Source organism: Labrus mixtus, chromosome 15 (genome assembly GCF_963584025.1).
Source record: "Labrus mixtus chromosome 15, fLabMix1.1, whole genome shotgun sequence".
Taxonomy (NCBI): Eukaryota; Metazoa; Chordata; class Actinopteri; order Labriformes; family Labridae; genus Labrus; species Labrus mixtus.
Window position 1 is genome coordinate 28230424 of NC_083626.1, and position 22648 is coordinate 28253071.

The 22648-nt window shown below is 41.2% G+C and overlaps 3 protein-coding genes across 3 annotated transcripts; 1 reads left to right on the forward strand and 2 right to left on the reverse strand.

Moving 5' to 3' along the window:
* Nucleotides 1-1524: 1524 nt before the first annotated feature.
* LOC132990180 (galactose-specific lectin nattectin-like) lies at nt 1525-4022 on the reverse strand. Its single transcript, XM_061058301.1, has 7 exons — nt 3845-4022; nt 3555-3617; nt 2987-3005; nt 2697-2791; nt 2413-2547; nt 2147-2258; nt 1525-1738 (listed from the first exon to the last, which is right to left on the reverse strand). Exons 1-7 carry the CDS (start codon nt 3947-3949, stop codon nt 1671-1673), a joined length of 597 nt encoding a protein of 198 aa, XP_060914284.1. The 5' UTR covers nt 3950-4022; the 3' UTR covers nt 1525-1670.
* Nucleotides 4023-6991: 2969 nt separating this feature from the next.
* Nucleotides 6992-12511, forward strand: LOC132990195 (L-rhamnose-binding lectin SML-like). The gene is made up of 9 exons (XM_061058325.1): nt 6992-7116; nt 8168-8200; nt 8278-8340; nt 8591-8726; nt 9870-9979; nt 11129-11173; nt 11261-11393; nt 11498-11601; nt 12419-12511. Exons 1-9 carry the CDS (start codon nt 7086-7088, stop codon nt 12427-12429), a joined length of 666 nt encoding a protein of 221 aa, XP_060914308.1. The 5' UTR covers nt 6992-7085; the 3' UTR covers nt 12430-12511.
* A 1613-nt stretch (nt 12512-14124) lies between these two features.
* Nucleotides 14125-22200, reverse strand: atp6ap1a (ATPase H+ transporting accessory protein 1a). The gene is made up of 11 exons (XM_061058315.1): nt 22031-22200; nt 20176-20302; nt 19727-19801; nt 19372-19565; nt 18678-18718; nt 18399-18484; nt 18151-18300; nt 17889-18046; nt 16928-16978; nt 16589-16826; nt 14125-16454 (listed from the first exon to the last, which is right to left on the reverse strand). The coding sequence occupies exons 1-11, from the start codon at nt 22159-22161 to the stop codon at nt 16245-16247; spliced, it is 1461 nt and encodes a 486-aa protein (XP_060914298.1). The 5' UTR covers nt 22162-22200; the 3' UTR covers nt 14125-16244.
* Between the last annotated feature and the right edge of the window lie 448 nt (nt 22201-22648).

Consider the following 22648-nt stretch of genomic DNA (forward strand, 5'->3'; position numbering starts at 1 on the left):
AAATCACCCGCTATAATGAAGGCTGCCTCGGGGTGTAAGGTCTGTTGTTTGCTAATGGCAGTATACAGTTCTTTCACTGCATGCTTAGCATTAGCATCGGGGGCTATGTATGCTGCAATAACAATAGCGTTTGTGAATTCTCTGGGCAGATAGAAGGGTCTACATTTAACCATGAGATATTCTAGGTTAACTGAGCAATGACATTCAATGATGGAGGAATCTGTACACCACTCTTTGTTGACATAGATGCATAGACCCCCCGTCTCGTCTAACCAGATTCTATTATTCTATCTGCCCGTAGAAGACAACGTCTGGGCTAGCATTATAGCATTGTCCGGTGTATGGGTGTTTAGCCATGATTCCGTAATAATCAAGAGATTACTGTCCATAATCCGTTTGTTGGTGGTGAGCCACAGCCGTAGTTCGTCCATGTGCATCATGTTTTTAGAATGTGTTGTTAATAAAACAGGAAGGACATTTGGCAGGCTCAGGTACAGGTACATACGAGGTTACTACATCAGATTCTGTTCATTTCTAACACTCCCACCTCTGCTGCATCATTTCCTCCAAGCCAAATGTTTAGCTGTTGGCCAGCCACTTTCTGGAGTGTAATAAACGACCCTGCTGGTTGCTTGTTGGCTGTTTGAGTGTTTCAGGTGCCAGTAGGTGTGGCTGGGTCGTCATGGATTGGAGAACACCTGAGACCGGTGTTCTCCAATCCATGAGATCCCCAATGCTCCCTGTTCCTTTTTTTAAATTGATACATTTTGTGAATAAATGTAAACCTGTATTTTAGAGTAGCTCCTTGTCTCCTTCCACTTTGAGCCGGCCGTGACAAATTTGGGGCTGACTGAGTGGATTTTGACCGTTATTTTGAAGTTATTGAAGGCATTTGTGGTTCCAAAACATAGTTTTCTACAAACACTGATGATCCATGTCCCTGATGACTATTCTTTATAGCTTTGGGTTAAATGTCTAAACTTTATTTTGGACATCTTGTTCTGAATTTGTTTCAGGAATTTGTTTCCCCCTGAAAATGTGATTGAACTACGCTGATGGTCCTCTGATGTTTATCGAGCACAGTCCTAATAACAAGGAACACATGAACTGAAATCTCACTTCCAAATGTGAACACACAACATGACTTCTTAACCTTGCTTTCTTTCTGATCTTGCAACAACTTGGCTGTGCCTCGATTCCCTCACTTCTGAAGGCCTACTGTAAAATACCGTGCATGACCCTGATGGAGGCAACAAGGCGAAACACGTCGGCCTACTTGATCTTCTTACTACAAGTGTTGCTGGAGCTTTTTGACCTCTTAAAGCCTCTCACTCTTCATGCACCTTGTTAGCTGGTGATTTGTTCCCTTCGGTCTTATTTCGTGTACACAAAAATCATGCAGCTCAGAACCTGGTGCGTCATTCACACACTGCTGTCTATCCATCAGTCTGTTTTGTAATGAATAAAAGTATTTATATTGAGAGTTGCTGGGTGACAATAAAGTAAAGAAGGTAGACAAACAGATCAGCAAATTTATCTTTTTATTGATTAATCAGATATTCCATCAGATCCTACACAGCGATGTCATCAAGGCTTGATATCTGGATCAAGTGACATCTTTGGTAGTAACAGATTCTTCATGTTACAGATGTCAGCACGTAGCAGCAGTTTCACAGGAGCTTCTCACAAAAGAAAGATCTCTTCGCTTTACAGCTGCAATCGTTGACAAAATCCCTTCCTGTAGGCATATAAACAAAACATGAAACACACAATTATGGACTTCATTAAGACTGAAATATGACTCCCACATTATACTTCAGTGAGGTCACTATAAATGGAATTGCTTGTGTTTTCAAAAAGTTCTGCTTTGAATCAGCAACGTTTTGTAAACAATCTTTGTGCACATCATGGATCCACAAAAACGACCGCAAACGCTGCATCATACAGAATGAACTCGGCTCTCTGCACTTTATTGAACTTGATACTTAACATCAGATTTTGTTTGTTGTTTCTACGTCTTTCTGAACTTATATTGTTTTTATGCTCTCGGTGAAAGGCAAATTCCCCCTAGGGGCAATAAATATTTCATCCATTCATTCAAAGATATTAAAAGAAGAGTAAGACGATGTGCTAGTGTGAGGGTTACCCCTGAAGTTCATCTCCATGCAGTTCTCGTGTCCAGCGTAGTTGTTTGGCTCCCCTTTGGCCCAGTGTTTGAAGTCAAAGAAAGTGCCGTCGCTCCACAGCCACACACCCTCCTGAAGGGAACATTTAAAAAAAAAAAAAAGAGACTGATGGCATTCAGCAGTCCATAACACAGCTCTCATATCTAATGATTCAAAGTACATAAAGAATATATTCAACAGCAGGACCAACAGGGATGACTGCATTAGATTCTGTGAAAATACTCACCTTTACAGCATCATATCCTCCAAGCCAAGCACCACCATGTCGCCCAGTCAACTGATGAATAGTATTTCTGAGGAAGGTGTACTGGTCATTGGCGTGGACAGAAGGCAGATTTCCTCCAATGGCGGTGCAGTGGCGCTAAAGCAGGAGACAATATGTGAAGCAAAAAGAGAGAAAAGAGGGATGGTTTGAAAAATAGGAACACAAGTGAGGATGTGAAAGATAAAAAAAACTCTGCTGCAAAATGACACAGCAGCAGGTATAATTAATATTATTTCTTAACACACCTCTGCATCAGCCCAATCCATCTGAGTGAACTGGAAAAGGTAGCAGCTTTTGTCAAAATGAATCCAACCCTGAGGGCAAGTCTTGCAGGATTCACCTACAACACAAACATAAAAAAAAGTCAAAGAGCAAAGCCCGTTGAGGTCTGAGAGTATCGAGTTTAGTACAATCTATGAGGACGGCCCAAACAAATAACAGCAGTGAAGACATCAACAATCTGAAGAGCAGCAGTCACAAAGTCCAAACCACATCACAGTGACTATATCACCTCCACATTCTGAGGACTACCAACCTGAATGATTCCCATACACCTGTAAAGAAAAAAATGATCTTTAGTGCACGACTCATCTTTGATTTACATCGAGATAACATAGACAGAGGTGCTGCTAGTCAACAGGCGAGGAAGGCCACCTCTTGGCCACTTTTTTTTTTTTTTCAGTCACTCCCTGCTAAATGCTAATGCTAACTCTTTAACTCAGTAGAACGCAAAATAGAGCAACAAGAAATTCAGCCAGTCTCACAGATGACTGGAGTAGATCCTGAAGTATGTGCTAATTCATAAATAGACTTTGAATCCACGGATCCATGAATCGTTTTGAATCGAAAATCAATTCTGTATCGAATCCTGACCCCAAGAATCTAAATCGAATCGAATCGTGGGACACCTAAAGATTCACAGCCCTACTGAACATAGATGATAGTTTTACTTGTCAAATAGTGTTTCATTCATTTACTCTCCTGCAGTCAGTTAAAGAAATAGACATTTAGTCTTTTAAGCAGCTCCTGTGGTAACTTTTAAGTGTTCAGATTTACAACAAATATCCTTCAAAAGCAAATATTTTAATGTGCAGAATACTTACAACCGTAGCCCACAGTCCACTGGTCAAACAGAGGAGTGGGATCAACTTCAGACCTGACGCCATCTGTGAAAGGCAAAGTATAATCAAGAAATGCACAATGGCACTATATTCAAAAAAGAAAATGCCAATTACAATGCTGTCTAGTATTAAAGGAGGATTGCAAGTTTTACTGAACGAGTCTTCTGGAGAAGGCGACAAGAAAATGGGACTTCTAACGTCTTTACAGTAGATATAAATGGATAAAAATCAAGAACAGTGATCTCTAAAGAAGCCCAGAGTGAAAGCCTTACCTTGTTATGATGTTGAATGTCCTCGCACTTCAAGCAGAACAAAGTAAGAGGTTGTGTTTCTGACGGGAACAAAGAGTTTATATACCCTTTTCTAGCTGTTTGCATTGTCTTGGAGCGTACAGTGTTTGATTATTTACCTTAATTTTTCTTCATGGAGAACCAGAATTCTTTACAAACAAAGTGACAATGTATGGATTTACTGCCTTCCAGCATTAGCTAACGGGTCTAAGCCCCCGGGGTCGCTTGAATTATTCATAAGAACCACGAGGGGAAAGAAAACATGACACTTTGTTTAATAAATATTATTGCTAGCCATGTTAGCAGCGTAGCTCGAGGCACGTCTTTGTGTGTCTTTAAGTCAATCAATCATTGTTTCATTTGTTTAGACCTCATCCATAACTAATTTTAACAAAACAGACAGAACTCTTTGCTGTATCGTCAGTCAGTGGAAAAACTATCATGACATTTTGTACTTAACTTGACTTCCCAAAAAGATGAACCATAACGACTTGGGTGATCTCCAGGAGCCGAGGGCACCAGTTGGGCGTACGCCTGGGACTAACGTTACTTAAAGACTTAAAGTTGTGCCTTGTGCACCAGTTGGACTTGAGCACAATTTGAGTTGCACCTGACCTGGGTGTAACTTTCACGCCTAGGATGGAGCAGGCGTAAGTTAGAAAATCAGACTAGTATCCAAGGTAACACAAAGTGAAAACATAACGGTCAGAAAACATGAGAGGAAAAAAGGATGGCAGTGCGTCTTCTTAACAGCATGATGATTCAAAACGCATTAAGACGAGGGAGAGAGACAACTGGATCTGGAAACTAACAAACTTGAAGTATCTCTGTCTGTCTCACGTCCATGCCTCATGTGGTCATCATTACTTTCCAGCCTTGTTAATACACGCTCACTTTGCTGTACATATCGAACACTGAGGAAAATATAATCTGATCCTGGCTTTTCTGCCTTTGTCAACAATAATACACATGAATTCCAGGAATTTCCAAGATCAATTCTGGAAGAAATCTCTGAATCAGTTGAGGAAACGGTCTCATGTGTTGAAGTAAACATGTCTGTAAATGTTTTTATTTCTATATTTCTACTGCTATACTGTATATTTTGGAGAAACTGTAACGATCGAATTTCTTTCTGGGATTAATAAAGTATTTCTGATTCTGAACTAGAGGACCTTAGTGGGAGTGGCCTGCGGTGCTGTGCATTCTGGGATTTGGTGTCTTTCATCCAAATGAGCCAAAAAGACACTTTCTGCCTTTTCTCAGCCAAGAAGGCACCAACTTCAAAATGTATTTCACATTTCTACATATATGACCCAATGTCAACACAGATTCATGTTTCATCCCTTTAAAAAGGATGTAGTCACATGGCAGCGTATGTTCCTCCAGTTAAACAAGCCCTTACTTGTTTGTTTAAGATGATTCTGCTTAATTTTCATACATCCTGTTTGAAAATGAAAAGATCATCATCAGAGCTCTACCCAGATGTAGTTCACCAATCACCCTGAAGCTTCAGGCATTTCCCGTATAACTCATATACAGGCAGGACTTTGTCTATGCACATTTGCATTAAGACAGGATCTGGTTGGTCATAGTCGTGATATGTGAAAGAAGACTGAACAGAGGAAGAGGACTGCGATGACTAATGCACGTTGTAAACAATAAGTGAACTTCCTCATTTGAATTCCACAGAAGTCTTTTTCTTCCTTTTCATAGTCCGTTATAAAAAAAACTTTTATCAGTCTGCCACACCCAACGAGTCCTGCACCCTGACGTTTATTGTGTGTTGACATTTTAACCCGCCTGATGGGAGCCGTTGGAATCAGGTTAACTTATTTAACACAATTAGAATTCTTCACCAAACAGAACAAATACAGGAAACGTATTGCCTGCTCACACACCTGCACCCTCCTCCACGGGGTTTAAACTGCCTCACACGGGGCAGGTGGCGTGGTGGTTGGTGCGCACGCCCCCAAGTGTGGAGGCTGTGGTCCTCTGGGCGGGCAGCCCGGGTCCGGCCTGTGGCTCATTTCCCGCATTCTCCACTCCCTCCTTTATTTCTGACATGATCCACTGTCCTATCTGCACAAAAGACCACCTGTTCAAGTGGACTCAGGCACAGTACCTGAGTACAGTCAGGGGCGATTCTAGAGTCAGTTGGGACCCTAGGCAAAAAACAATTGGGGGGCCCTCAAACCAGTTCATCACCATCATGTCTGCCAGTGCCCCAGCGTTTACTCCTCATCCTCTTATTTCCTGTTTCTTTTTTCTGTCCTATAGACGGTTGATTCCTCTTCATTTTTGTTGTTGACTTTCATTGACACACTTTAGTTTTAACAGCAATAACGCTGCAACGCTTAGCAGGGCAATGAGAGTGAGTGCTGTCAGATGGTGGCCCCCTTAGGGAGGTTTCCTACTGTCATTGCAAAATTTGTATATTTTGGGGCACTGATTTGGTTAAAGTAAGTCAGCCCTCAGGGGGCCCCCTACTGGTCTGGAGCCCCAAGCAGTTGCTTGCCTTGTCTCTTGACAAGCAGCGCCTCTGAGTACAGTACGCTTACAAACTGAACAAATGAACCGAACTTTGGGGTCAAGCGTACTCGGATCCGGGCCTGGGTTGCTTGTTTGGAAACACCCTCAATCTATGAAAAAAAGGTGGCGGTCGTAGCAGACGTAACACAAGACATCACACCTTATCTTATCAGCAGGGTTATCAGTTTAAGTGTTCAAGGAAGTAAACTGAACAAGTAACAGCACACACCTCAAAGGGATCCAGGAAATCAGGAGAAAAAATAAAGAAGCCCCGTAAAGTTCTTTCACGTTATCAGATGTTGAGTCAATAGGCTGCAACTCATCAAAACTCAGACGCTCTAACAAACACAAGCAAAGCAAATAATATTTTATACTCCATCCTAACATCTGTCACTTGGTTATTAGACCATAAAGAACTGAACCGAGGGAGAGGTCCACATCGAGTACCGCTCCTTAAAAACACTTTATGAGTTTCCTTCTGTGAATCCCACAGGAGTCTGTATTTCCTTTTGGTAATTAGTCGTTTACGAGCTCGAGTTGTGCGTTACAACCGGCTGGACATGGAGCCATCTGAGTCATGTCAATATGTAATCTATCAATACATTTCATTTTTTACAGTCCTTGACCCACAAATATAAATACAGGTGTGAGTTCAAGTTGCCATCAGTCCCACTTCTTACCTTCTACCAGCACCATGCTCCTCTTCAGCCTCAGCAGCACACTGTGTAAGTAGATTTGATTTCTGCTCAAACGATCTTAAATATAAAACATGAAGATTAGTTTTGACAGAAAGTTTGATTGAGACAAGACTTCAGGTTAAATATGTTTCTTTCTTTTACTTTCAAAGTAGAATTAACCTGTACATTCAATAATCAAATAAACAAGTATGACTTCAGTAAGAGTGTTAAAGGTCCAATCAGTGAGATGTGTAGAGAGTGAGATGATAAAGGTATCTTACTATCTGATCATTAAGGAAACATGTTGAAGTGCTGGCTTCTCTGACAACAATGCAGCAGCCAGTATGTCCTCCTTCTAACTTTAGATTCTGGTCCTGAATGCTCTGGATTTGTTTGGACCAGAGAAGGTAGGCGGTTTTAAGGCGACCCCCCACACGGCCGTTTTGGACGCTCCTCGGTTTGTCAGATATGAGAGCAGTTATCAGGTCAACAGGTGTTGCAGCGATGGAAGCGGGCAAGAGAAGTGGTTCAGATAGAAGTGATTGTACCCGACCTAAAAAGCCTCTGCATGTTTCTAATAAGCTCCACGAGCAGAAACGTGCTCAAACTAGGATCAATATTGGAGATGCTTTTGAAAAATGGAGAGAGGTTAGAACACAGAAAGGTTTACAGACCCATGCAGAGCTGGATAAACACTGAAGCTTCAGAGTCCACCACATGGTGACCTGAGTGAGCATGGACTCTAGAGGGGGGGGGGGGAGAGACAGCTCTCTATGATGTTTAGAATTTAGACTGCAGTACTCATTTTAAACACTAGGTGTCAGAGTTACAGATTAATCCTGTAATAAAATAAAAAAGGCCACAAAGGGCCATCTGATCGGGTTCTTCCCCTCTGCCCTGAACTCAACATCACACCAATTAAGCCGCCAAGAAAAACTCAACTGTCTTGAGTTTTTATTATTATTGTCTTACATTGTTGCTTTGTTTTTATCTTAACATCCTTACAGTCTTCTTGTTGTTCATTAATTGATCAGTTGATCTCTGGTTATGTAAACTCAACAGGTCACACAGTTTGACTGCGGTATTTATTTTCTTTCAGTGCTTGCAGTAACATGTTCACTGATGACAGAAGGTAAATATTTATCTGCATGCATGTCAATATTTATTTGTAAAATACCTGAACTCATACTGAACTCATATTTGTTTTAGGTGTTTCCACAGAGAGTCTCACCGTATGTGACGACAGCGTCAGTGTTCAACATCTAAGCTGTGGTGAGAAGAAGAACATAAAGCTTTATACATTCACAGAGACAACGTTTAAACTCTTGAAAACTGTGATGACAATACTATAACAAGTCAAAGTGTGATATCAGAGCGCTGTGGTGAGGATGAAGCATCATGGTGTCAAAAAAATGAAGCAATCGCAGAATACTGTATTTTATATAATCTTAAAGGATTATCTTTATATCGCCTGGTTTCATAAATATTGCGACTCTGATCTTGTGTTGTATCCGTGTTACAGAGAGTGGAGTGATCATTGTGCAGGAAGCTCTGTATGGACGTTTGAACAGAGAGACGTGCAGTGAAGGTCGGTCTCCTCAGCAGCTCGCCAACACACAGTGCTCTCAGCGGGGGACTGTGGATGTCCTCAAGAGGAGGTATGGACCCCAAAAACCCCAAAACAACTCATTTAAACTACAAGCTGGAAGAGTTCTTATTCTCTTCCTGAAAAGCAGAATCTGAAAAATGTTACAGTTTTCTGTTATAATCATAGAGTGTATAAGATATAGACGTAGTGTCAGTCACCCATTGGTTTCTGAAGAGGCGTTAGGGAAGCCAAATGATGGCAGTCGCCATATTGGAAATTCTGGCTCAATCTGAAATCGATCCATCTAGAGACGGACGACTTCAGCCTCATCCAGAACACCTACAACACGCACAACATCACCTGTCAATCAACTCAACCACGCCCCACAACCATGCAAATTAACCAATGACGCTTAGCTTGAATAAAAAACAACAGATAAGTTATTTTAAAAAAGCCTCCCTCTCCGCTGTTTAGTGTTGATTTCTGCTGTAATGGACATTTTTATCATGGGACCTAATGGGGATTCCCCACTTTTGTAACCAGCCTCAAGTGGACACTCGAGGAACTGCAGTTATTTTGCATTTCTGGATTGGCTTCATTTTTCTACACTGGAGTTTGTCGCTTGGTTATCATTTAAAAATCCAGCTTTCAAAATGTCGTTTAACCCTCGTGCCCCCGAAGAGAAAGCTTCCTAACTACTCCTCATGACCAGGAAATGGTCTAAGGACCGTATGTTTCACATTTCTTTAATTTATTGATCTATTCCTCAAAAGATTTATTTTTATTGAAATGTTTTTAATTGGTTTTGGTCATAATACATTTTCAAAATTAGCGTCAGACTGTTTTTGCCTTTTATAACACGGCCGGCCTCATGAGACCCTCCAATTTTAGGAGCATGCCTTCGTTGTGTGAGATGAGTAAAAATGTTAGTGTCATTAATAAACAGGAAATATTTTCCCCAGATTTTATTTTAATTAATCACAGAGTTATTGAGTCATAGACTTTCCTCCTTGAACCAAAAGATTGAGGAATCAGTGCCGTCTCTGTGTACACGACATGGAAACCTGAAATATAATGAAAGAGCAGACAGGAAATTGACCTCTGATATCACACTTTGTACAAACACTCATCACTATAACCTGCACTTTGAATGAAGATGCTTGAAAGCGAGTCTCTTCCTGTTTTAGTTTATAACCATGATTGTTTCTTGTAGGTGTGATGGAAAAAAAGTTTGTGAACTAAGCTCAGAAGTCGTCCGATTCTCCGATCCCTGCTACGGCATCTCCAAATACCTGCAGACCAACTTCACCTGCTTCCCAGCAAGTCAGTCACACCTTTAAGATACATTAGTTGTTCCAATATACTGATTGTTTGCAAAAGGAACCAATTAAAAAACAAAACCCTGCCCACGCTTGATGATTATATCTAAGTTTTGGTCGTCTGAAGAAAAAGGAGAGAATCAGCTCATTTTTATTCATTTTTTTAATTCTAGATGTTTGATGCTTGGAAAGGTGGAAAACATGATGTCACCATGAAAGACAATGTGACATAGTGAAGTGGTGACAGGCGAATACTCAGGGATTGAAATGTAGTAACACATCATGAATGTGGACTTAGCCCGGCTACACTCCAGACGATGTTCAAATCTGAACTGATTTTAAAAACATGGGATTTGACATGGGAACATCTCACTGACACTTGGGGGATCAAACATGACTTTTAGACCAGCTACAAGCTAACTAAAGAGAGCTAACATTAGCCTGCTAACACAAAAATAGGGGAGCGTGCCTATGTTCCCACATTTCCTTTTTCATGAATTTGTATCAGATTTTATCCCCCTTCCTCCCAATTTGGTCACCAATTACACCCAACCTATCATCCAGTATCACTGGACTACAGATGGACTGAAGCTTTTAGCTAAATCTGGTGCGCCCATCTCTTTGTTTATTGCAAACATTTAATGTAAGTGCACATTGTCCTTTTAAATAAACAAACTAAACTAAGTAGCACAGAGGCCTTGCATGGACTAGCTTCCGATCAGATCGGTTGAATGAAGCGCAGCAACTGGACGCAAACCAGAGTTTGCAGTGCAGTTCCCATTTACTATAAAGTGCTTCCAAAACATCTTGTGGGAGGATAGGGCTTAAATTGAAGGGAAATGTAGGAACACAAGACCTAATTTTAAAAATGTCCTAGAAATGTGGGAACATAGGGCCCAAAACTAGAGGCCACAGGCAATTGCAGCTCGAGCAAAGGACAAGTTGCGACACCTACTGGATCAAAAAGTCGCACATTCTTCATTTAAAATGCTACTTAAAAACAAGTAGAGCATGAATTTCATACTTAGAAGGTTTTTTTGTCAGTTGGGGGTTTAAAGACGGTAACTTGAGAGAGCGCTGACTGATGGGCTCGTTACAGTGTTAACGTCCTTCAAAGTGTTGATGTCTAACCCGCCCGATGTTCCTCTCACAGTTCGCCAGGTCGTTTGCGAGGAATCTTTTGCAGACCTACGTTGTGGTGAGATCACTTCCACTTCTGATAACTTCATCACGACAGACACAAGAACATTCATTTTAAACTCACAGCTCCTCCTCTTTCTGTCAGATGTCGGTCAGGTGATATCTTTGTACGGGGCTCATTACGGACGCCTCGACAGCTCCGTGTGCTCTTTCCAGCGTCCAGTCAATGAACTCCAAAATATCTACTGCTCCAAGGCTGTGAGCAGAGTGGCTGAAAGGTACAGCTGCTCACTCTCCATGACTCAAACTCACTGCAGATTTCATACATCTTGCTCCCTCTTATTTCCACCTGTGATTCACGCTCATCACTCTGCACCCACAGGTGTAACGGAAAAAACAGCTGCACTATCCGAGCGAGCAACGCAGAGTTTGGAGATCCCTGTTACGGCACCTACAAGTACCTGGAGGTGGCCTACACCTGTCTATGTAAGCTACTCACATGTTCATGTTAGCCTCAAGTGAAAAGGAACACATTGATTAGATTGGCAAGTTATTCAGAGGAGGGATATGTAACTCTGACCCCTAGTGGTTAAAACGGGTACTGCAGTCTAAATTCTAAACATCATAGAGAGCTGTCCCCCCCCCGCCCCCTCTTCACTGAAGCTTCAGTGTTTATCCAGCTCTGCATGGGTCTGTAAACCTTTCTGTGTTCTAACCTCTCTCCATTTTTCAAAAGCATCTCCAATATTGATCCTAGTTTGAGCACGTTTCTGCTCGTGGAGCTTATTAGAAACATGCAGAGGCTTTTTAGGTCGGGTACAATCACTTCTATCTGAACCACTTCTCTTGACCCGCTTCCATCGCTGCAACACCTGTTGACCTGATAACTGCTCTCATATCTGACAAACCGAGGGGCGTCCAAAACGGCCGTGTGGGGGTGTGTCTTAAAAGTGCCTACCTTCTCTGGTCCAAACAAATCCAGAGCATTCAGGAGCAGAATCTAAAGTTAGAAGGAGGACATACTGACTGCTGCATTGTTGTCAGAGAAGCCAGCACTTCAACATGTTTCCTTAATGATCAGATAGTAAGATACCTTTATCATCTCACTCTCTACACAGCTCACTGATTGGACCTTTAGATTTTAGTTTTATTCTTGACATTCCTACTTTATTCATAAAATGCCAAATTTAAAGAAAAATCTCCCTCCTCCACATTTTCCTCTTCCTTAAATATTTTCTAATTTTCTGTACCGCTCTCGATTTTGTTCTCCTCTAACATGAATTTGTTTTCTGTCTTTTTGCAGATCCTGTGTGAACGAGATGAAGTTACGATTATTCTTCCAAACATTTCGGCAAAATATCTTCAGTCTCCGTTTGCAATAACAAGAGAGGTGTCAGAAAAGATGCCCCTTAAACTGATCTCACTTTATATTTAATTGTTATGACCTCATATCAGGATGTCAGACGTTAAGTCCGCTCCTCTTTTTCTGACGTGTCTTTTTGTCTGTTGCCTGATGAATCTGCTTTTTCAGATTTGACCTTTACTTTCTACCCTTGCAGAGAGTTGTCTCTTGATATGTTTCTGAAGTCAAACTGAACCTTTCAATCGTCAATAAAACATGAATGAGGCAAGAGACTGGCTTCTTGTATTTCTTATCTTCAGACTTTTAATGATGTTCCCAGTAAATAAACATTTAGAGTCAGTTAGCTGTGTGTGGTTTTTGAATAAGAAAAATGTTCAATGGATCAAACATGTTTTTATGGATTTAGTCTTGAACATGTTTTATTGGCCATTTCATTGATTTTTTGTATTTAAGTATTTGCTTTGAAGAAAGAATGTGCGGCTTTCTGATCCAGTAGGTGTCGCCCTTGAGCTCCAGCATGAAACCAAAACAAACTTCTGGCCACTTGAGCTGCATTGTTGTGTTAGCATGCTAATGTTAGCGCTCTTTAGTTAGCTCGTAGCTTCACATTGTTGTGTTAGCATGCTAATGCTAGCGCTCTTTAGTTAGCTCGTAGCTTCACATTGTTGTGTTAGCATGCTAATGCTAGCGCTCTTTAGTTAGCTCGTAGCTTCACATTGTTGTGTTAGCATGCTAATGTTAGCGCTCTTTAGTTAGCTTGTAGCTTCACATTGTTGTGTTAGCATGCTAATGTTAGCGCTCTTTAGTTAGCTCGTAGCTTCACATTGTTGTGTTAGCATGCTAATGCTAGCGCTCTTTAGTTAGCTCGTAGCTTCACATTGTTGTGTTAGCATGCTAATGCTAGCGCTCTTTAGTTAGCTCGTAGCTTCACATTGTTGTGTTAGCATGCTAATGTTAGCGCTCTTTAGTTAGCTCGTAGCTTCACATTTCATGTAAACTGACACAGAATGAGCGTGATCTAAAAACTCTTACTAACATCCAAATAATCAGTGAGTATGTTCTTCTTCTTCTCTCTAGTTCTTGACTAAAACAGCTTTTATACACAAGGGGAGGAGCCGGCCGTCCCGTCCATGTAAACACGGCTCTGACAACAACACAGCCAGCGGGACTCGAGCTTCTCCCTCATTGTAGACAGTCATGACTCAGAGACACATTTACACAGGACAGACTTAATGATTTATTTATGTGGAACATGTCACACAGTCTTCCTTTAAGTTACTGTTGCTTTAAGAGAGTTGTGCATTTCGCTCAGTGAGCTGGGATCAGCGTGGAGGCTTGACTAGTATCATCTCCTTGTGACACTTTTGGAGTAAAAGTTGTTTGTGCTTTTAAACCTTACTAGTGGATGATTGTATGAGATACATCAGTGGTGGGTCTGGGGCCAAGTGGTTAGTTTTTGTGCCCCAATGCTAAGAGGAAGTAGTAGAGGATGTGTTTTCCCGCAGGTCATTCCTGACTCTCTCTTTTCCCCCCTCTTTACGAATGTCCTGTCCCTCCACAAAAATAAACTTTAGTAAATAAGATGTGTATGATGGACTACCAGCTAGCTTGCAGTTTTGTCCGTAACAGATTCAAACCAAACAAAGAACTTTCTCACAGATGTTTTATTGGGGTCACAGCAGCAGCAGCACGACACAGGACCATAATCAGGACCTCACATTTCATATCCACTACAAACAACAACATAAAATAAACAAAAATAAATAGTTCACATTGAGTGTATTTTAGTGCACATCAGATTTAAAAGTCCGCCTCCTATTCATGATAACTTTAACAGAAAAAACAAACATAGTTCCAAATAAAAAAAAAAACATCTTAAGCTCATGTTTGTGTGAAACGACCACGAAGGTAAAATCACAAACAGCTGGAAATGTGTTAATTTTTTGACGCTGTATATCTGAGTGGTCCCTTTCATCCCTTTGCTCTGCGATGGCAAATACTGGAGGTTAACGTTATGCCATGATATGACTCATCGAACATCCTTCATTCAACAGCTACATCGTTTCACTTTAACTCACAAACACAAATGTAAACACACAAAAAGTAGTTCCATCAATAAATAGCATTTCAATATGAGTAACTTTAGTTATGTACAATCGTAACCCTTTCACGGACGACATTTTTCCACATCAGCCTGACAACTGAACCCCAAGTCTGCGCCTCTGGTGGATCAGCGCTACATGTTCTGAAAGATTTACCCCATACCCCCCAAAATCTCCTTTAACCATATGGATTAGAATAAGAGATACATTTCATCCACGTGGCCAGAAATGTCTATTTCCTCGAATGATCGAGAACCTGAGAATCGGGAGGGACGCTGGGTCACTCAGGGTGCGACCTCTGGAGAAGACTTAGTACAAGGTGGTTGTTGGGTTCATATTTATTATGTTTTGTCCCTTAATTTCTTATTTTTGATTTCACTATCACCTCCTTTGATATGATTCTAATATAAAACAACAGATATCGAAACCTGTTTCAATCCCACGGCAACAGAAGGAAGTCTTAAGCAGACAATACTGAATCATTTCCTGTTTTAAAAAATGCAGGCAAACTCCGGCACTCAGTCAAGTAGGGCCAGACCGATATGAGATTTCTGGGGCCGATACCGCTAGTCACTTGATACGATAATATCGGCCTATATTATCGGCTGGTGGATTAATCGGTCGGGCTCTAGTCGAAATTATACACAAAAACACCGTCAACATGTTTGTTCTTAAAATAACAGATATGGTTTGAGGTGTTTTATACTATTATTTACAAAACAAAAAGAGATTATATCGTTTAAAACCATGTTGAATCAAAAAGTAGTATTGAACATTTTGACAACCTAAGTTGGCTGGGAATTGATGGAACGCTCTAACAGCTAACCTAGCCTTAGCATCAACCTTACTGCACTGTTAGCTAGGATCAGTATCATGCTACACTTTCAAACAGCTGAGGACGGGTTGATGCTATTGTTAGCCGTATTCTAACAGAAGATAACTGATGGGTAATCAAATATATTGTTTTTTATTGTTGTTGAAGTATTGCCCAACGTCTCTCTGGATTTCCATTTCTGTCCAACATTAGCTCTTCACCAACACGACAACATGTTTGAGATGGTAGGAGACTTTGAGGACGGCTTTGATCGTTAAACGAAATGTAATGCTTCAACACGAGAGACACAAACTTGTTTCTTCAGTCCCAGGATTCACATATCTGAACCGTCACATACACAGTGATGACTAAACCCTTTTTCTGCACACATCACTAATTATTCTGCAAAATGCCCAACTACAGATGAACAGGAGGAGGAATGTAAAGGGAAGGAGGCATTCAGCAGGAAGAGGAGCGTTTGAGGGAGAGAGAGGAGGAAAGGAGTGAAGATGATGTAACCAAAGCCCCGTTCCCAAGCGGTCCAGTTCGGTCCGGTTTGGTACGGTACACATTTATTGGCATTTCCAGGGTCAAAAGTTGGAAATGGTATCAAAATAACCGATCTGTACCATCCTACTTTTTTGCTTCCCTTCTGTTGGGGTTTTCAGGGTAACCATCCGACCCTAAAGCCATCAGGCTCACCGCCCCACCTACCAAGTTAGGATATGATGGCTGTGGAAACACAAGATCAGGGGTAACCATACCAAACTGTACTGAACCAAACAGGACCGCTTGGTGGAAACAGGGTTTTGGTGTACGTGTGTGTGTGTGTGTGTGTGTGTGTGTGTTACTACTCTGTCTGGGGCACAGAGATGGCGGGGCCCTTGGGGTCGTCGAAGCGGTCCATGGTACGGAGCTGCATGATCATGTGCAGGCCGTAGGTGAGGACCAGGACCATGAGGAGACTGGTTATCAGACCCATCCAGATACCGGGAGAGAAGAAGCCCGCACAGTCGCTGGCATACGAGAACTCACTGCTGCTCACGTTAAAGCCCTGGATCTGTGGAGCGAAGGAATGAGAGGAAGTGAGTGTTTTTAAGTCTCTGTAATCTTTATGTCTCAGAGGGTCAAAATAGAATCGTATCGTTATTATTTCAGACGATAAATAAAATGGTATCACACGGATAATCTGACCTGAAAGTCCTCAAAAGAGACCCTCCACTGGTTGGATGGATCTTTGGATGTGCGCGGGGTCAGAAGGGGCCAGCGGAAGTTGGTGACGGACTCGCAGCGGTACGAGTACTCAGCAGGAGCGTAGATGTGTCTGCTGCCGTTAAATGTGGCTTTGGTCCCGTCGTACTCGAGCTCCACGGCGTCCAGTGTGAACCAGCGGCGTGCAGACACTTTGTAGTGACGCTGACTCATAGCAAACCTGGAAAGACAAACGGACACGATCCAGAAAGTTCAACAGGTTTAAGGGGACAGGAGGAGACGATGGTTTGTATGGTACTCTGTAAACTGAGATGAACTCACATCAGTTTGAAGCTGCGGTGGCCGAGGACGTTCTCGTAGTTCAGAACCAACCTGCAAAGAACCACAGACTGTCAATATTTGATCACACTGTGAGATTCAGGACTAACAAAGTCCGACTGAACAATATCAGGTTGAAAGAACTCTGATGGCACGGTAAGTTTGAAGAACACAAAAGTAAAATAGAAAACAAAACAAAGACCAAGAGAAGTCAAACCGCAATCAAGTCAGCAGACACAGTTTACAGTTTAGTCTTTAGCCTATCATGACCTGGATGATTAAATCATCTGAATAAACAAAAATATATGTATATATATGTTTATCACATTTTCTAAGAGACCAGATCAACTTGTTAAAATGCTCCTTTAGTCAATCCAACAATCAAAAACACAACAAATCTTTACTACAAACAAAGAAGAAAAGAAGAGAAGTCCTCACATTCAAAATAATGATTTTGCGCCCCCTAGTGCACGGAGGAAGAACTACCTCCCATACAAGATGTCAGATATTCTTTAATTTTCACATGACTGATGACAGTCCTGGCCTGATCACATCCACCCTAGTCAATTTATTTTGTAAATACAGCGCCGCCTACTGGAAGAGGCTGTACTACATCTCATATACTTTTAATGTTTCTTCTAATGCCTCACATCTGAACAGCCTGAAGATCATTGAAGATTTGATCTATTTTTTATGGTTTCACTCGGATTAAATTCAAACAGAATTCAGCAAAGATTGATCGCTTGTGGCTTCCTGTGGTCAGATCATGTTGATAATAATTGTATTTGTTTAAGATGAATTTAAACACATGTAGGCAAACAACAAGTTCCTGCAGCCAGATCAAGACTGCCCCCTAGTGCTCAAGAGTTAACACAACGTGTCATTTAAATATGAGGTCATGAGTGTTAGAGTTGATTATTCAAACAAAGGCTTCCAACAGTTTGCTTTCCATGGTGTTGACTACCTGGCTTTGGTTTTGTCGCAGCTCGAGCCGTGGAGTTTCGGGCTGACACCCTCCCCGAAGGTCGACGGGGTCAGATCATGCTCCTCCCACGTACCGCTCCGAAGGATCTTCACGGACAGGCTTTTGGCCCACAGGAGGATGCAGGTTTCATCTCCCTCCTGTAAAGAGAGAGAGGAGGTGACTCTGGCACTCCTGCATGTTTTTACTGTCATTCAACTTTTCTGATGAGACAAAAGCGAGGCAGCAATCAAATTAACTCCACCTTAAATTCCACGGGTCCGTAGACCCCGGGTCTCTCCTTGACCTTGCGCTGCCTCTCCCTCTCCCTCTCCCTGTCCCTGTATCCTCCTCTGTACTGCAGCAGAGAGCGACCTCCGCCCTGGCCGGCTTCCATAGAGAGAGACGCCGCCTCCTGTAAGGAACAAGTTCATCATAAAACACGTTTCAAACTGCAGCAGAGTCGACTCGTTCTAAATGTGTATTAACATGATGGATAACACGTCAGCTCACCCTGGAGGGACGCAGGGCCGTGTAAATGGCCGTGTACGGGACAGACTGGCTCTTCATGATACTCATCACTTGACCAATCACCTCATCTGAAAAACAATATTGCAGCTATTAGCGTAACATCTACGAGTTAACTTCTACATGCAAAGAAAGTGAAAAAAATCTTCATGTTATATCCATGAAGAGGAAGGCGAAGGGTTAAAAGGAGGAGGAGCCAGAATACACGAGGAGAATAATGAACGCAGACACTTTAAGGATTGACGGATTACACGGCACACTCACCGTTTCCACTGAGAATCTCTTTTGCAGACATCAGATCAGCCCTGCGAGAACAGAGGCAACAATAAGATATCAATTTAAAAAAGGCAATCACAGAAAAATCTGAATCCTGCACGCTCGTCCATCTTTGTCAGCACTCTCTCAGTGCATTTATAATCAAATGTATCAACATTTATGATCCAGGAAGGTTCTGCTGCTCTTTTATGAGCCCTTTTTAAACCTAAGTTTGTTTCTGTAGTCGGCTGCTCAAACAGATTTGTCAAACCTTTGACTACTTCATAGCTCTGAGAAGACCCACATGACACCTTGACGCCTTTGGTTTTTCAGTTATCTATCATAATCTCACAAAAGGATGACAATAACAATGTGTAAACTGGAGTATTTTAATTAATTAGAGTACTCTACAGGTATTTTTTACATTTGTAGGAAGGGGTGGGGGGAGGAGTCCAGGTCCCTTTAATCCGCTCACTATGATGCTTGTAAATCTAAATGTATAATCCATCAAAACACAGCCGAAACTACTGTGCTGCTAAAGGTCATTAAGAGGTCAAAGGGGCGGGTTGCACTAACATCAACTTACTTTTTAAATCCTTTTGCTAGATGTTATTAATCCCAGTATACGGCCTGACGTACTAAAGTGTGTAACTCCTGACAAACTCTCACTTCCTCTCTCTCAATGTGCGTCTGGTGTACGTACCCGATGCCGTACGGCAGCCTGAACACCAGCAGGGCGGAAGAGGAGGCGTTCAGTCTCAGCTGACTCAGGGTCTCGGGGTCCATGTACAGAGGGGACGTTTCTAATTGGTCCTGCAGCTGACCAATCACTGCGTTGGAGGCCGGCCAGGACACAGCAGGTAAGACCAGACGGGAGGACGAGGACATGAGAGCCGCCTGTGGCACAAGTGAACCAAACATGCGTATTATTATTCACTTAAAGGTTTTACTTCAGTCTGATTTGTTTAGTTCCTTTATGTTTACTTAAGACAGGAACAGACACAGATTCAGAGTGTCAGCTTGATAATATTTAAAAACAGTCGATAACATCGTCTCACCTCGAGGTTGGGGTAAACACTGTCCTGCTTGTTTCCAAAAGCTCCTCCATACATGGTGAAGTCCTCTATGCTCATCTGGGTGGAGACCAGGGAAGACATTTAATTACAAACAACAAACAATAATTTACATGGAGACACTAAAAAAGTCCAGTTTATAACGATTGTTGGATTGATAAGATTATAGGGCAAAGAATGTGTAGCATTGAGAGTTTTAAATCGTTGTAAAGATACATTCAAAGTATTTTAAATGCAGAAAGGTGTCAGCAAACAGTCTTTTTGTCTGTTACTATGGTTACCGTGAGTTTAGGGGTTCACAGTGGAGATCAATTGTTTAGTGATAAAGTGGACTGATGGTCAGAGGTTTGATTTGCCAACATTGACAGCTTATGAACTCTTTTTTTCCACAGTAACCTTTAACCTTTAGTGTGACTGTGGGCGAGGGTGCGTACCTTATCCTGAAGGAACAGCACCACGTTTTTGGCGCCTTCATTCAGAGCTTTTTCCAGGTAAGAGGAGAGCTGCTGCTGCTCGACGATGTGACCGGCTGCAGGAGGAGCCTGAGTCGATGTGGAGACCCTGAGAGGTGGAGGACATCTTCAGATTATAGACAAAAATCTGACAAACCGTTATACAACATTTACAGGTAACACCTTCAATATCTTATAATTAATAGATCACAATTATTTTCAACTCAATTTACTCCTAACAACAAATCAACAACAGAGCTCTCTCCCCTGATGAAACACACAAAACTACAATAAAAATACATTAACGTGCAAACACAGATTATATATTGTGATTATATTTATTTGTGGTTGTTTATTGTACTTAAATGTATAAAAAAAAATATGAGAAAGATATTTTATTTTTATGTTTCTTTTTAGAGTTTAGAGCTGGTAAAGAGATTTTAAGATTATTTTGGTGAAATATGAATAAAAAAATGTGGTAAATTGTCCATAAATAATTTAAAATGTATTGACCAACTAACCTAAGGCTGTGTTCACACTTGACTTATTTTTTCAGAAAAAAAGCGCTGCCTTCTTTCTGAGCGTTTATGTGAGCGTGTTCTGTAACCATAACAACGGGATCTAGTCTGCGGTGCAACCGCGCCGGAGCATGACGCATCAATTTAGCACAGAAAAGAACAAGCGGGACGGGAAGTCAGACACCGACACAACATTAAAACATCCGGTTTATTTTCAGAATAACACCCTCCATTTTGACGGTTCAGAAAAACGACTGTTTGTGTGTTTGTTTATGTGTTTATAAAGTTTTTGTTGAGTTTTATACCACGAACATCGTATTATCTCGTGCTGTCGCGAGTGAATCAGTTAAATTACCGCGGAAACTCCTTTGTCTCTGTACTCCAGCTGTCCGGCGTAACAGACCGGAGCGGACACGCAATGCACACATATCTGGTGGAAGTTTGCCGTTTTTGGGCACAGGTAACTAGGGACGTAGGTTACTACTCGTCCTGATTGGTCAGCTGTCAGAAAGGCGCTTGACGTCACCCAGCGCTTTTCTGAAAAGTTGAAATAATTAAACTGAAAAGGCGTCATCCTTTTTCATTTTCCATAGGCTTGTATGTAAAAAAGGCGCTGGCAGTTGAAAAAAGAAGTCTAGTGTGAACACGGCCTAACACATTGTTCTTTATATTAATAAAGACATTTGTCTTATTAATCTTGTACATTTTCAGTGTTTCTTATCTGAAACCAGGATTTCATGAGAATAATTGTCATACATTTTCTAACCTATAATTTGTATGTGCGCTTATATTTTACTTTATCAAATTAACACAGTTTTATTGTTATTATTTTTATTGTCGTATTAAATCTTAATTACCATATAACACACAGGTGATTCAATAACACCTGAAAGATGTGAGCCAAATAATGTGTTTCACTGAAAAAGAACCTGAATTCACATCTCTAGTAATCCACAAATAGTCAGAATATTAATAATTTAAAGATTTATATATTAACCCAAATGAATCAAACTGTTTTTAAACGACAGAGCACAAATTAAAAACAGTTTGAAATATGAGAGGATGAGGCACCTGTCATTCATTATATCATGATACACTCTCAATATTTAAATCGTCAGAATAGGGTTAGGGTTAGGGACTGAATATAATATGGACTGAATATTATTCATAATGTATCAGAGAAGGTTCATTTAATAACATCCACAGCTAACCGTTATTAGCTAAACGGTTTCCAACGAGCGTCAAACCATCAGTCCATAGATCCGCCTCTCCTCCGTTAATTCACGATAAAAAGACACATTTAAATCAACATTTCTCACCCTTCGCTCGTCCAGAGAATAAGCGGCACCTGCTCGTCGCATTTTGCCGAGTTTAATAAGCTGAATAAAGCGAGCAAAACGGCCAAAGACGCAGAGATGTGCTGAAGGTGCATCGTCCCTGTCGTCGCCATCTTTGGAAGCTCTCTGACAGCAGGTGGTGACGTCAGCGAGGTCACATGACGTAGGATGAAGGAGATGAAGGAGAGGCTCGTACCTCGTTCTCATCACGGTTTTCACGCGATAAATATTTAAATAAAAGTATAAATAAAGTCTTTGAGAATTAAATAACTATTTAAATAAAAGTATAAATAAAGTATTTGATAATTAAATACATATTTAAATAAAAATATAAAGTCTTTCATAATTAAATAAATAATTAAATTAAATACAAATTATATATTTATATTATATATATATTTTATATATAAAGTTAAATATTTAAACTCTGCAGGACAAACCGTCAGTCCTGGGGGACAGGGCCTTCTCCATTGCTGATCCCACTCTCTGGACTCACTCCCAAAAACCATCAGAAACCCCCCCACACACACACTCACTTCCCCCAAGAACTCCCTAAAAACTCACCTCCTCAACATGGACTACAACCACTAACAATCTCAA